The sequence below is a fragment of the Cebus imitator genome, unplaced genomic scaffold (assembly GCF_001604975.1).
Source record: "Cebus imitator isolate Cc_AM_T3 unplaced genomic scaffold, Cebus_imitator-1.0 Scaffold9, whole genome shotgun sequence".
NCBI lineage: Eukaryota > Metazoa > Chordata > Mammalia > Primates > Cebidae > Cebus > Cebus imitator.
This window is the reverse complement of record NW_016107324.1, coordinates 7,034,818-7,051,073: the sequence shown is the minus strand read 5'-3', so window position 1 is coordinate 7,051,073 and position 16,256 is coordinate 7,034,818. Positions and strand designations below refer to the sequence as shown.

The 16,256-nt window shown below is 38.9% G+C and overlaps 1 protein-coding gene across 3 annotated transcripts in view; it reads left to right on the top strand.

Annotated features, from left to right (window-relative positions):
* The window catches only part of GALK2 (galactokinase 2), a 108,340-nt gene that overhangs the window by 89,243 nt on the left and 2,841 nt on the right, over window positions 1-16,256 (top strand). For all 3 annotated transcript variants that reach the window (XM_017543769.2, XM_017543776.2, XM_037744992.1), the window contains exon 9: window positions 10,444-10,645. In XM_017543769.2, coding sequence (XP_017399258.1) covers window positions 10,444-10,645 — 202 coding nt within the window. The remainder of the gene's footprint in view (window positions 1-10,443; window positions 10,646-16,256) is intronic.

Here is a 16,256-nt window from a genome sequence, read left to right as displayed (position 1 = left end):
TGTATATTCTCTTGTTGTTGGGTGGAGTATTCGATAGATATCTTTTAGGTCCATTTGGTCAAGTGTTGAGTTTAAGTCCCAAATATCGTTGTTGGTTTTCTGCCTGGACGATCTGTCAGTAGGGTAATGTCTCCCACTATGATTTTTTGGTTACCTAAGTCTCTCTGTTGGTCTCTAAGAACTTGTTTTATGAATCTGGGTGCTGTAGTTTTAAGTGAATATATATTTAGGACAGTTATCTTGTTAAATTGGACACTTTATCATTATGTAGAGCCCATTTGTGACCTTTTTGATCATTGTTAGCTTAAAGTCTATTTTGTCTGAAATAAGAATAGCAACCCCTGCTCTTTTTTTGTTTTCTGTTTGTTTGATAGATTTTTCTTCATCTCTTTACCTTGAGCCTATGGGTGTCACTGTATGTGAGATAAGTCTCTTGAAGACAGCATGCAGTTGGTTCTTGCTAGTTTATCCAAGTAATCCCTCTGTGTCTTTTAAGTGGGGCATTTAGCCTGTTTAAATTCCAAGTTAATATTGATATGTGAGGGTTTGATCTTGTCATCACTTTGTTAGCCAGTTGTTTTGTAGAATTGATTATATAACTGCTTTATAGTTGATATGGTTTGGTTGTGTCCCCAGCCAAATCTCATCTTGTAGTTCCCATAATCCCCACATGTCATGGGAGAGATCCTGGGAGATAACTGAATCATGGGGGTAGTTACTCCCATGCTGCTGTTCTCAAGATAGTGAGTGAATTCTCATCAGATCTGATGGTTTTACAAAGGGCTTTTCCACCCTTCACTTGGCACTTCTCCTTCCTAACACCATGTGAAGGACATGTTTGCTTCTCATTCCACCAGGATTGTAAATTTCCTGAGGCCTCCCCAGCCATGCTGAACTATGTCAATTAAACCTCTTTCCTTTATAAATTACCCAGTCTCAGGTATGTCCTTATTAGCAGCATAAGAACAGACTAATACAATAGTGTTGGAGGGCTATGTACTTAGGTGTGTTTTGTGGTGGCAGGTACCAGTTTTTGTTTCCATGGTTAACACTTCCTTAAGGATCTTTTGTAAGGCAGGGCTGATGGTAATAAATTACTTAGCCTTTGCTTGTCTGAAAAGGATGTATGTCTTCTTCACTTATGAAACTTAGCTTGTCTGGATACAAAACTCTTGGTTGGAATTTCTTTCTTTAAGGATGCTGACCTTGAGGTGACAGTGTAGGGAGAGATGTTAAAATCAAGCTGTGGCTTCAAGCTTCTGTTAAACCAGCTAGACTTCCAAAGGCCCATGTGCAATTCTGATATTCTGTTTCCAAATTTCTAATAATTAGTTTCAGAAATGCTCAGAGGCCATTCAAATTAAACACACACGCACACAAAGCAAAATCCTTCAATCCTTTAGATGTTCTTTAGAATGGCTACACAACAAACAGATGTTGTTTAGGAACTGTCTAGGAATAGTTTTAGGATTATGTGCCAGGCCTTACCCACAGGTAAGGATTGTCTAAGGGTATGGTAGAGTGGTCTGGAGTCTTGGAGCCTCAGGGGCGAGACTTAATTGGGAAGAGTGTTTCCCATGGTGTGACTCAAGAAGAAAATGTGAAACTGTGGTCACAGTGAGGAGAAATAGGCACATATATCAAGCATATAACTCAAGAACACACATCAGAGGCTGGGTGCAATGGCTCACACCTGTAATCCCAGCACTCTGGGAGGCCGAGGAGGGCAGATCATGAGGTCAAGAGATAGAGACTATCCTGACCAACATGGTGAAACCCCGTCTCTACTAAAAAAAAAATACAAAAATTAGCCGGGCGTGGTTGCGTGCGCTGGTAGTCCCAGCTACTCGGGAGGCAGAGGTGGAAGAATCACTTGAACCAGGAGGCTGAGGTTGTAGAGTGAGACTCTGTCTCAAAATAAATAAATAAATAAATAAATAAATAAATAAATAGAACATATATTACAGGACAGAAGAATCTGCGAGGAAGTAAATGGGCAGTAGAGAGAACGGGTCAGGTAGTTTAGATTCTAACTTAAAAAGGAAGGAATTTGTTGGGAGCATTTCTTTTGGGAGTGTCCAAACTGCTCTGGTTGGGGTGGCCCAGCTGCTTAGCCACATTGTGCTGGGGTAGACCCAAATTTCATTGCTTTAATTACCAACTTTGCCTGTGACCACATGCTGGTCAGTTCCTGACTCATTAACTCATTTGTTTGCCTTCTGCGATCTCCAGGGTCATGAGTGATAATCATGGCTTTAATAAAGAACAAAGCACTGGCATAGGCTGCTCTTTAAAAAGACACCTAGAGTCAATGGTAAAGAAAAAAAGAACAAAACAACTTGTTTTGTTTATAATTTCCACATTACCCTTTACACATACTGTCTAATTTGAATCTCACAACAACCCCAGGGCACAGGGGTATCTGCACTTCACAGATGAAGAAACTGAGGTGAGAGAGTTTAATGATTTTTCAAAACCACACAGGTGATATGAGCTGGAGCCAGACCCCAAATCCTAGTCTTATAACTTCATCAAATACTTTTTCTGCCATCATTTTTTAAATCTTGGCACACTTATAAGCTGCCCTTAGCAATCCTTCACCAATTACAGGAGATGATATCTAATTCTGACTTTGCTTGGCTCAAATTTTTTCTTGACACTAAGGAGTAGTGATAAAGATAGGTAACTTTATGTCCAAAGAGTTTCCTTTATGGCTATTTCCCATTTTAGTGTTTTGGCCTTGGAAGAGATAAGACCATGTGGCATCTAGGAGCTTGCTTTATTTAAGGAGCAACTCAACTTGGCCATAATATGCCTAAGCTGTTGTGTTTTAGAAGAGCCATGAGAAGTGCTATGAAATTTTCACATTTAATAAAAATGCAGTTCTCATAGATTATCTCAGTTAAGTCTAAGAAGAGTAGTTTGTTTTTATCTAATGGAAAAGTATAAAGGTGCTTTACAATCTAAAAGGGCCAGTTGTTTAGTAATTTAAATATCCAGTTAAGGGTTCTCAATTATGAAGGAAGTTGATTTAAATGTAGCTTATAAGATATCAGGTACTAAACTCTGTGATCTCAACAGATTCTGTTGTTGTTCTTGTAAATGTTTTGGAAGAAAGGTTTTCCGTAAAAAGTTAGAAGAAACTCCAAAGGAAATTATAGACCCTTCTAGAGTTTACAGATGTTGGTTGAACAGAAATACTTAAAATCTGTGAGATGGACTTCTAATGACAAAGCCAATAAAATGGGTCCTTTGGTTTTGTCTATTGTTTTCATTTTTATGAGATGAGATAATAGACTGTTAGAAACAAAGTATAAAAGAATAAATCAAATAATAATGATTTTTCTTCCACACAAAAGATATTATGCTTTAAGTTGTTTTGGAAGTCCAGTTTGCGGAAAATTTGCATTCATTAATCATTTTTTCTCTCCCTCTCTGCCTGGTCTCTTCTTTTTGCCCATCAGCCCCATTGACTTCTCTGCTACTTTCTACCTACTATGCCATTTGTTTCCATGAGAGTCAGCTGAAGTGAGTAACTATGAATGGATCTAGTGGCTTTTAGCAGGTTATTGCCAAATATCAATAGTAATGACAACAAAAATTATGACCTATTGTTTGTGTATAGACATTAACAATTTAACCATATGAGGTCTCATTTGATCACCATTCATGCTGTAGGTTTCAGATGAAAATATTACATGCCACCACTCTATATTCAGGGTAGAGATGTTCCACAGTTTTTTAGAAAATGTTCGAGGAAAATGGTTTCTCGTTTTGTCTTTAGAAAGGATCAGAATGGGAGAGACCACAAAGATTAACACCCTTAGTCCCTTAGGACTTCTCTAATATTGGGAAGCCATTATTCTGTCAAGGGCCACTGATGGAACAGTAAAAAAAGACCAGAGACCCCTACATAGGAAAGCAATATAATTTAGTGTTTTAATTAGAAGTTACAAAATGTTCTAAGAAGAAGCAATATGAAAGTCTACTTAATTAACACAGGAAATACTAAGATACATGCTTCTAAAAAGGGAAAGGGGACAGAGAGGATAAAGATCATGAGGGAAAGGGTCATATGAAAAGAAAATGGGAAAAAGAATCTGATAAAGGGGGGCAAGTTGCTTATAGAAAAGCACATAAACACAAATGCAGAGAAACCACAAACACACACCTGTTTGCATTCACTTCCTAACTGGCTCCTGGAGAGCTACATAAGCATATTTGTAATCATGGAGTGCTGTGAAATAGCAGCATCTTGTTATTCTTTCAGGGTATTGCCAGTTATAGTGTAAACACCTTGAGAATAGGGACATATCTAGGTGGTTTCTGAGTGGTTTTCCTTATCCACCTCTGGATTGCTGTTCTTGGAAACCAACTGGTTTAGTCTAGTGGAGTTGTGATTTGTTAGAGAAATTGACCAGTAATGTGTAGTTACATGATTGTGCACAGGCAGCTACAGCCACAACTACTTTTAGCCCCTACCCAAACAGTGGGAAAATATTCTGGGGTATGAAAGTCTCAGAAAGATTAATTATACACTTACATAATAAAATTTCCAATTCTGTCAGACTAGCATATTTATTCACTATGATTAATTATCCCGAGAGAGTCTTCATTCAAGGTAATAAAATATTCTAAAATACTTGTCACTTTTTAGCTTGTTAGCTGAAAACAAATGCTCTGCATTCTTCTGTAATTATAAACCTTTATGCAGTTTGGTGATATGAGGCTATATGGAGAAACTTGCTGCATAAAAATGAGGGAGATGATGCTCCCTTGCAGTCATCAGACTGACATCCAGAACTGCATTCAGACCTGGGAAACACCCTTCAAGAAAGGCATGCACAGATTAATGTGTATTTGGAAGAATAAACAGGTGAAGGAGACTGGAAATTTGATCATGTGTTGGAACTTGGAAGGTTGCTCTGGAGAGAAGACTCAAATAGTAGCGGTATTTCACTGCTGCAGGGGGCAGGTGGCAGACTACAAAATCACCAGTGACAACAATCAAAATAGACAAATAGGACAACATGAAACTAAAAAGGCTCTGCACAGCAAAGGAAACCTATCAACAGAGTGAAGAGAGAACCTCCAGAATGGGAGAGAATACCTGCAAACTACTCATCTAAGAAGGAACTAATAGCCAGAATATACAAAGAACTCAACTCAACAACAAAAAATAATCCAATTAAAAAATGGACAAAGGGTCTGAATAGCAATTTCTCAAAAGAAGACATGTAAATGGCCAGTAGGTATATGAAAATATGCTTAATATCACTAATTATCAGGGAAATGCAAATCAAAGCCACCATGAGATATCATCTCAGCTTTGATAGTAGTAGAATGGCTACTATCAAAAAGACAAAAAATAACAAATGCTGGTGAGGTTACAGAGAAAAGGAAACTCTTCTACACTGTTGGTGAGAATGTAAATTAGTACAGCCATTATGGAAAACAATATGTGAGGATGGCTTTTTAAAGAGCCGGATTCTGGTCAGCTTGCTCTCTTCAGGCCCATGACCACACTCTGCCTGTTCCCACCTTGGGCCTTTGGCCATTCTCTCTTCACAGCAGGGACACTGTATGGCTCAGCCCCCTCTCTCCTGTGACATCTCCCACTACTGGTCTTCCCCCAGCAAGCCCAATCTTCTTAGTGCACCTTCAGCATTTCCAGCACTGGGATGTCTGTTGCAATTGCTCACTGTCCAGTGATGTCATAGTTTGTCTTATCTGTGTAACTAAGTTGTAAGTTACTTAAAGCAGAGGTTCTGCTTCATGTGGCTTTCCCGTCATTTGGAGCATGCTATTGGGTGCACAGCAGGTGCTTAATAAGAACTATTGGTTAACTGTTGCCAGATGACTATCATACTCAGTGCTTGCGGCATCACTCTTAGTGGAGGATGAGGTAATAAGGAAAGGCCACCAGCTCTTGCATGGAGAATTTAAAATTAAATCAGTGAAGCTCTTTCAGATGACTCAGTGCTTTTGGCATTGCTCTTAGCAGAAGATGAGGTAATAAAGGAGAGGCCACTAGCTCTTGCATGCAGAGGTTAAATTTAAATCAGTGGGACTCTTTGAAAGATGAGATAGACATGTCCTCTATCTACTGTTGACCTGCTATCCTCAGAGCTTAAAATGGTGCTCAGTGTGCCTCACCTGTCAAAGGCTTTTTCTCACCCTTTCCCACCAGAAATCCAAGAAAATAACCAATTATGTGTGCCCTGATTTAGATTCCTTGATTAGAGATGGGTTCTGATCATAAATTACGTAACCATCATTTAAAGGAAAAAGTTAATAGGTAACTCTTTGTTACAAAGATTGCCTAAAAGAAAAACTAATTTGAACTGTTTATTATCTATTTTTGTATTCTTTCTATTTGAAACACATTTTGTTTGTTTTCGAAATCTCTTTTCTCTCACATCTGTAAAGCAAAATACAATATAAACAATTCTCAGTCATCTGTGATAATGAGTATTAGGATATAATTTGGGCACTGAAGTTTACTAATTGTTTCCAATTTTATGTTAGAAAACTTTCCTCACTTTTTGGTGAGGATGCTAGTGATTATAAATTGTCAAAATAATAGTCTTCTTTATATTCCATATTGTACTTGTCTTACTACTGTTTATTTAGCCTAGTTTCAGTGCAGTTTTGTTACAAGAAAGATCTGAATCATTCATTCAACAAACATTTATTGAACCCTTACTAAGTGCCAGATCCTATTTTAGCTACTGGAGATAGTTGTGAAGAAATTAGACAAGGCCCTTGCTTTCTTGGAGTTGAGCTTCCAGTGGTAGGAGACAACCACAAACCAATGAACAAATGAACACACAGGAAAATACTGGATGGTGATAAGTGCTGGGAGCATAAAATAGGATGGAGAAAATATGTATGTGTGGGGGCTACTGCAGATTAGATTTGAGTCTCTTTGACGCTGTGACATCTGAGTCTTGAATGACAAGAAGGAACCACCCACGTGAAGATCATGGGGAAGAGCATTTCAGGCCAACAGAACAGCTACTGCCACGGGCCTATGGCAGGAGCCACATGGTGTGTTGGAAGCACAGCTAGGAGGCTAGTCAGAAGGAAGATTTAGCTAGCCAATAGAATTTATCACACAAGTCAAAGTTATTAGCAACAAAATGAAATACTTATTTTGCAGTTTAAGTGTATATGACCATGAACATTTAGATTTCAGAATCTGTGCCATGATTTCATGATTAAATTAAGTAATTATGTAAGATTCACACGGGAGAAAATCAGTGTTCTGAAGACTATACCATATATCCCGCTTTGAAGTCCTGGATTTCTTATGAATAGGATAGACCATTAATAATATTAGAGTAAAATATCATCTAGTGTTATATTCTTAAATTGAATTTGCCTTGGAAGTAATCATGCATGCAATGAACATAGCAAGAAACAGCTTCCTTCATCCTTTAATGTAATAATTGCTCTCAAGGATTACAAGAGCTTATAGACAGCTGGAATATCTGGCTATAATGTTAGCTGGACAGGGAAGAAAGCTGTTATGGATAAAGCTTCAGATTTTCTTGGATTTTTTTGGTATCTGTATAACAGAAACCTGATGAGTTGCCAGCACATAACAAGCCAGAACCCTGGATCCAGAGAGCATTTGTGACATTCAGCCAACACAGAACTGCTTTCCCACCCAAAGGGTGGTCTCCAAATCTGTTGTGGCTTTTGGCAACATTTTTATATCACAATTGAAAACAGATGCCCTTTCTGCCCTTTCCCTTGTTGTCTGAGTTACTACCGTTCAGGAGATTGCAAGTCATGGCAATCTCTCATGAACCTTTAGAACGCCCAGCAAGAGTCCCGTTAGACATTCCTATTCAGAAGTCTTGCTGTGAAACACTTCCTCTGCAAGAAGAGAACAGATGCAGGAAGGTGCCAGGATTGTGAGGTTCTGGTAGTCATCTGGGTGTATTGTGAATGTTTTCTGTCAAAATCAAAGTACCAGTCCTGGGTTTAATAGAATGTATCTCTTTGGATAGTTTCTATTTTAAAATATTTAATCCTAAAAGAAAATATTTCATCCTAAAGAAACGTGTAATCCTAAAGGAAAGCCAAAGTATACTCTCCCTAATGGACTATATTGAGTTTTATTATAGGGTATGGCCCTAAGATGTGCTTGGATAGGATACTGAAAATACAGAGTATCAAAAATCACTAAACCACTAAATTCTTGATTGATTAAAAGAGACTTACTAGACATAACAACTGAATATAATGTGTGAAATCTGTTTAGATCTTGTAAACCAATAGAAATTTAAACTGGTGGACAATTGGGGAAATTTAAATATGGACTAAATGTGAGACAGTATTAAGGAACCACTGGTAATTTTGTTAGGTATGATAATGATATAGGGGTCATATAAGAAAAGTTATAAGGACAGTCCTGTGGAGGGGAAAAAATGTAATCTGAAACTTGATTTACTGGCTCATTAGTAGAAATGTAAAAGTGCTTCTGAAAAAGTAATCATAGTTTAGGGGAGAGGAACCTGGAGGCAGACTCCGGAGGAGAGAATCATATAGAAAAGGAGATTTTGAAGGATGTTCAGTGTCCTTCAGTGGAGGGACTGTGCCATCTCTAAATGGCTCTGCAAGGGAGGAGCCAGGGAATAAATCCTCTGACCTCACTCTCCTCCCTCCCATTTGCTGCTGATCTTTTCCTGTTCTCAAATCTAGATGGCAAGGGACTCACTGGTATAGACTATACAAGTCAGCCTTTGGGGCTGATAGTAGGGTGGAAAGGGGCAGAGAGTAGAACTGGGGGTGTTAACAAAAACTACCAGTAACAGTATATTCTTTACGAGGTATAACAATATGGGGGGAATGTTGAAGGACAGATGCCCTTGGGAGAAGCCCTTCATAGAATTATAAAATGTTAGGGCTGGAAGGATCCCGAGAAGTGATTTTCCACCTCATTTTAGAGGTGAGACTATAAATAGGGCCTTATAAAGGTGGCAATTTGTGTACAGCTAGTTGTCACAGAGCTGTTAAGAAATTAGACTTTTTGATTTTTAGCCCTGTCTCTATTCCCTAGGCCTGGGAATTTTCATAAATTTTCCCAGACCCACCATACCAGCTCAGCCACTGTTCAGCATGGGTGAAAATGGTAAGAAAGTCTCAGTTGTTATTCACAGGAATGTGTAAATATTATAGACATAGCCATTGCAATAGGCCATGTTTCTGTAGCTGAAATTACAGAGTCATTGCGGGTAATCTGGAAAATACAAGTATGTGTCACCCATAAGGGACCACAGAGATAACACTATTAACATTTTAGTGCTTTAGTTTTTTTAAATTAAAATGTACATAAATATGTGTGTATGTGTATGCAAAATGAGTTATCAATTGTACATATAGTTTTATTTTCATTTAATAATGAATAATTTCCTATGTATCAAACTGCCTTAGAATCTGAGTTTTAATAGCAGTAATATTTCAAAAATTATTCTTTTTTTGAGATGGAGTCTCACTCTGTTGACAGGCTGGAGTGTAGTGGCACAATCTTGGCTCACTGCAACCTCTTGCCTCCCAGTTTCAAGTGACTCTCCTGCCTCAGCCTCCCGAGTTGCTGGGACTACAGGTGCGCGCAACCATGCCCAGCTAATTTTTGTATTTTTAGTAGAGGCAGGGTTTTACCATGTTGGCCAGGATAGACTCAATCTCCTGACCTTGTGATCCACCCACCTCAGCCTCCCAAAGTGCTAGGATTACAGGTGTGAGCCACTGCACCTGGCCAGTATAATTTTTTAAAGTCCTCTGTAATTAGATAGTTGAGTGGTTTTTTATTTTCTTCTATAATAAATAATGCTGCAGTATATGTACAGGTACATATATAAATATTATATATCCCATATAAATAATTGTGTTTATCTGTTCCTTTAGGATACATTCAAATTTTTTTTATACTTTAAGTTCTAGGATACATATGCAGAATGTGCAGGTTTTTTACATATGTATACACGTGCCATGGTGGTTTGCTGCACCCATCAACCTGTCATCTACATTAGGTATTTCTCCTAATGCTATCCCTCCTCTAGACCCTAACCCCTCACAGGCCCTGGTGTGTAATATTCCCCTCCCTGCATGTAGGGTGTGTTCAATAGATGTTACATCTCCTTTCTTTTGGGATGGATTAGATTGCACACAAGTGTATGCACATCTGTGCTGAATGAAGTTAAGGAAATATAGTTAAGAGATTTTATTCAATATCAAGAAAAAAGTAAAACTGACCTACAAATAGACATATTCAAATAGACACATTTCAGTGGAAAGAACCCTTTCAGTGAGAGACCTATTTAAAGTTAAGATATTGATAATGAAAACAGAAATGAAAGTCTTCAAAAATATGTTTTTCTTTATACTGGGTTGTCCAGTAACTATTCCTGATCTCCTTCCCCACCCCCTTAGTGCTCATCTTCAAACTCTATCAGCGGGCAAAGCATGTGTACAGCGAGGCTGCACGAGTCCTCCAGTTTAAGAAGATATGTGAAGAAGCACCTGAAAACACGGTCCAGCTGCTAGGAGAGTTGATGAACCAGAGCCACATGAGCTGCCGGGACATGTATGAGTGCAGCTGCCCTGAGCTGGACCAGCTGGTGGACATCTGTCGGTGAGACAGTCTGGTGGGGGCCAAGAGATACCACCAAATAATATTGTTTAAATTAATGGAAAAAATGTATCATTTCATAATCTATGAGAATGAAGATTGTTCCCCACTTTCTATATGAGAGGTCTCCCATGATATAGAGCTAAACTTGTTCCCTGCTAAATATCTGTAGGATGAAAGATTTGAGACCTGTCCCCATGATTTTATGAGGCTCTGGGTTTGGAGTCAGTTTGAAGTCAGCTTTTTTTTTTTTTTTTGAGACGGAGTCTTGCTCTGTCACCAGGCTGGAGTGCAGTGGCGCAATCTCGGCTCACTGCAACCTCCGCCTCCTGGGTTGAGGCGATTCTTCCGCCTCAGCCTCCCGAGTAGCTGGGACCACAGGTGCGTGCCACCACGCCCGGCTAATTTTTTTTTGTATTTTTAGTAGAGACGGGGTTTCACTGTGTTGGCCAGGATGGTCTCGATCTCTTGACCTTGTGATCCACCCACCTCGGCCTCCCAAAGTGCTGGGATTACAGGCTTGAGCCACCGCGCCCGGCCTGAAGTCAGCTCTTTACATCATGAGAAAGACCTTTCCATCTTTGGATGATTAAGCCTTTCAAGATGGTAGCTTTGCTCAGAGCTGGGCCCTGTTAACTTTCTCATGCTTTATTTTATTATACTGCTGCTCTGCCAGAAACTCCTGTCAAGTGTCCTAATTAAGTTTAGTAGTTTTACTTAGAAGGGAGAAAACTGACAGAGGATCTCAAGCTTGATGGGAGTGTGTGGGGACAGAATTGCTTGAGGAATCACCCAGAAAGCCAGCATTTCCTGCCTTCCAGATTTAGTTTAGGCAATTTGAGGAAATAAGGGCTGAAGAAAGCCCAGGTGATAAATGCTTAATTGAGGCAGAACTGTAAAAAGGAAAATTCTTTCACAAAGCCTAAAAACAAATTTCTTAAAATTGTGAAGGAATGGAGATAATAGAGTTAGTCCTCTTATGCAGGAAGGAGCTCAGTGATCTTGGGAGAACTGAAAGGAAACTGGAGAGCTCTCAAATGTTAGATGTTATTTCACTGTCAGAACACAATACTATACTACAATTAGTAATGGAAATGTAATTAACCACTTGGAACCTGTGGCTTCCTCACTCATTGCCACACTCCCAGCCTGAAAAATTTAAACCAAGTAACTCCAGTGATCATAAATGGCCTGTGTAACCCAGCTTGTCAAGAGACTTGACCACAGCATTGAGGAAGATCTGCTGACATGTTTGCTCACTAATTTTCAAAAGCCTTTCCCAGCTTATTTCATTTAAGCACTCTTTCCTGAAAATATCAAAGGCCTAGTATATGGAAGGGACAAATATTGTTCGGTTCTGGAAATAGGAGGAAGTGGAATTATTTTTGCAGAGATCAGGAAGAAATGTCTTTGCCTGGAAGGAAGTGGGATGGTTTGAATCTCACTTGAAAAGCAGTGGAAGGGTGTTTGCTAGCTTCCTGGAATTCTCAAATGAACTTTCTCTTCCTAGAGTGGTCAACCTGTACTTGTTCTTGTGAAGCTTACATTCTCTTGCAGAAAGAGAGAAATGACAATTAAAAATAATTTGAATGGTAGTGATAAGTGCTATGGAAAAAATTGGAAGGAACACAGACCACAGGGTTGGGTTGGTACTCTTTGTATGGATCGGCTGAAGAAGGCCACTTTGCGGAAGAGATATTTGAGCAGAGACCTGAAGGAGGTGAATAAATGAGAACAGCAAGTGTGTAGGTCCTGAGGTGGATACTTAGCTGTCATGTGTGAGGCTCAGCAAGATCAGCATGGCAGACGGCCAGGAAGGAAGGAGAGGCAGTAGGTGAAGTAAGGGAGGAAGTGGGGAGCCATACCATATAGGCTGTGTAGGCCATTGGAAGGCTTCTGGCTTTGAGAAGAGAAAGGGGAAATGGGAATGCTAGGCAATTCTATGCCAAAGATGCCTGGAAGGAAGACTTAGATAATTGCTGTGTGGGTGAAAGAGGGAAATCAAGACAACTGGCTTTTTGATCTGAGAAACTTTCCTTATTCCTCTAAAAGCCATCTTTTTGAAAAGCACACTTTACCATTGTGGGTGGGTATGAGTTATCTTAGAGTACCATAAAATATTAGATCAGGAAGGAACCTTAGAGATCCAAGAGGGCACTAAGAGAGTAAATTATTTGAGTAATGTCACATAATGAGTTCATTGGAAAGCCTGGCTCTCAATCCAGTGATTTTGCCAAACCTGCCTCTCCCTTTGGGTTATACTGAGATGTGATTACACTCAAATGTAGGTCATATATATGTGTGTGTACATGTGTGTTTGTATGTAACCTATTTTCATCTCCTAGCTTAGAAGCTTTATGATGGAGGCCTTTGTTGTCAAAGTTTCCAGCATTTGAACATTAAGCAAAGTCATGTTGAGCAGGGACGTAATGTGTAGAGTGGGATGAAAAGTGGGCTGAAAGAAAGTTTGCATTCTGGCTCTGTTTTCATTCTGAGCTCTGTGAGTTTGAACTATTGCCTCACTTTATGATCTCCATTTCCTTTTTCTGTTCTAGAAGTCTATAGATCTACACATTTTAAAAATAAGTTTTAGTGAAAAAGTTTATGGCTATGTCTTAAATGGGTTTGGAAGAGTACCTTTTATTTATCTTTTCATTTTATTTGTTTTTGGAAAATCCTTTCTTAATGGTAGCTAAAGTGTTTCTGACTGGACCGTTTTCATCTACTGTATTTATTTTCTGAGAAAAATTCAGTTCTGTGAAAATTCAGGAGCTCGGTCACTTTTTCATGATTGTTATGTTTGGAAAGTCAATTGCTAAGTATCAGAGTTATTTTCTACTTATTCCATAATCATATAGGGTTCAAGTTTTCCATATTGAAAGATTATCTTCTGGCTTGTGGAAAATATTGGCCAGAACAGTTGTCTGGTCTTTAAAACTTCTTATTAATTTTTTCTTTGCTGTCACTGTGACCAGCAGATAATATTCTTCAAATGTTTCAGTTGGTTGCGAGTTACTGGAGGGTCCTAAGTGGCAGGGCAATCTCAGAGGAGGATAGCCTCAGAGGAATTAAGTTGATGCAGGCATTTTCCCTCCTTCAGTCAGTACATATTTTCACATGGATATCTGTATACCATGTGAAAATGCAGTCTACTCTCCACTTTTCAAAAGCTGTGACTTTCTCTTAAGATATCTGAGAACTAATGAGGGAAGGAGGAGGGGTTCAGAAGAATACAGAAATTACAGGGAATAAGATAAAGGATGGTTAAAAAGGATGGGGAAGACAGATGGTGGAAGAGTAGCAGGTAGTAATATGGGGAAAGGTTCAAATAAATGAACAGTGGAGCTACTTGTAAGCCCTAGTTCCTCCTGAAGCCTTGTCAGTGTCTTACTGGGTCAGGCAGGGAAGGTGTTGGTCTTACTGGAAGGGGTCCTGGCAATGCCTGGTGTGAGCCACTGATGCCACAGACTCAACCTCTGGCAAAGTACTTCTTTGTTTAAAAACAACCACCACCTTTACAATTCCCTGCCACCTTTAAAAATGTTAATATCAGTAGGGAAGGTGTGACTAAGACTGGGCAGCCCGAGCAGGTTGCTTGACTTCCCCAGGAGAGGAGGGAAGCTGAAATGGGTTCAAGGAGGAGCATTGCCAAAAATAATCTTTACATCACCCTCCCTGGTCCACTTACAGCACTTCCAAATTCCTTTAGTGTTCCTGAAGGCCTTTTTGGAAACTATTTGTATAAAAAGACAACTAATTGAATGAGTAAATGAAGGACTTGAATACCTAGAAGACCCAAGGTGCTATACACACACAGAAAATCTTAGAGTGATCTGAGCTAGACTGAATTAAAAAGGCATCTCTAGGTAGTTAGCATACAGGACAATGTATACAACAACTTTGTGACGTGGAGAGAAGGGGTACTGGGAAAGGGTAGAGTTCACCATTGCTAGCTCTCTTTTTCAGTTGAGCCTTTTCCTGCTCTTCAAGGGAAAATCAGTTTAGAATCTAAAGAAAGCAGCAGGGAAGAGGAAGAAAACTATCCTTACAGAGTGAGGCATTTTAAAAAAACTAAAACTTAAATTATTAAGTATTAAATTATTAAAAACTTAAGTTAGAACTTAAATTATATGAAACCAAGAATAATGAAGAAAAAGGTAATTTTTGCTGAATTATAAAATATCTCTTGTAACTGAACAAAATATAAACAGAAAGAAATGACAAAATTTTAAGTGGGATTACTGGAGAACACAAAATGTGAGACAGCTCATTCAGTATTGGTTCCCTGGTTTCACTTAAGACAAAATGATTAATGCCTTTTATTTCCGTTTGGCACTTGTTGAAATTAGAGAAGATTAATTGCTTCATTATTGCCCAAGCTATTAAGGAAGATGAATGACAAATTTTAATGGATCAACTATGATTACAAAAGCTAATTTGCTTTGTCTTCCTCAGAAATCTTTCTGCAATGTGTTCCATGGTGAGGCTGCTCAGCCTCTCGCACCCATGCTTTTGACAAGGTCATAATGGGGAAGAATTAAGTGCAAATCCATAACTCTGTGCTCTTTCCCTATGACCTTAAGTGCTAATCTGCATACTCGATCAAAAAAAAAAGCCACAAACAAACAAGGGAACGAGCCATTTCAGCTCCTCTTAGGGGTTCACTTCTTTTTGAGCCTCTTTTACTTATGAATATACATGCCATTTGCAGGACCCGAACCCCTGCTCTCCAGTGGCCTTTAAGTGGCTTACATTTCTAAAGTAGACTTGTAGGCATATTTTCTTATCCTTTCTCTTTTGAACAGTGTTTAAAGCTGTGGTTTCTTGACTCTAAAGCAATTTGAAGGTATGGTTTCTAACCTGGCTGTAAAAATCACAGAAACTGTGCTAGACGGTCTCTTACCTGTGATTCTTGCCATTTCCTAGAGGCATAAGGTAGAAGTCTTCCCAAGTAAAGAATACACTGCTGACTGCTTATATTACATATAATTTAAAAAATATTTTAAAATAACTATTTTAGTCTAGCAGCCATTTAGTAGAACCTATTAAATGCCTAGAATTGTGCTGGGTTAGGGTCAGAGAGATGGATGTGATCTATTCCTAAATTCAAGATTTCCTGAAATAATTTATTTCATATCCATTTGTATAATATATATTCACTTATTTTGAAAGAAATGAAACAGAATTGAAATACAAAGCCTAACTTCTTACCTTCCCTCTTTCTCAAGTGTGTAGTGCAGTTGGGTCTCTCTGGATCTCCTCCCCACCCTCTCCATTGCTCTGTATCTTGCAACTTAGTAAGCACTTTATGGTCAAATTAGTTCACTTTAAAGTAGGAAATTTGACTTTGGCTTTATTGGGTGCCTGGATAGTTAATTCTGTGAGTATACTTTTCAGCAATAAAAGGATCAAAGAGAACATTCCTCATAATCTCCATCCTTCATCTACCCTAGCCTTTGTCAATCATGCTTTATAAAGCAGAGCTGCCTTTGTTGCTTTGACAAACCTTTCCACATTATTCCCAATCCGGTCAGCACAATCAACAAAATGGGATCTGAGGGATTTTGGGGTTTTGGTTTTTGTGATTCTTGTATTGCCTCTCTGATGTGCAATA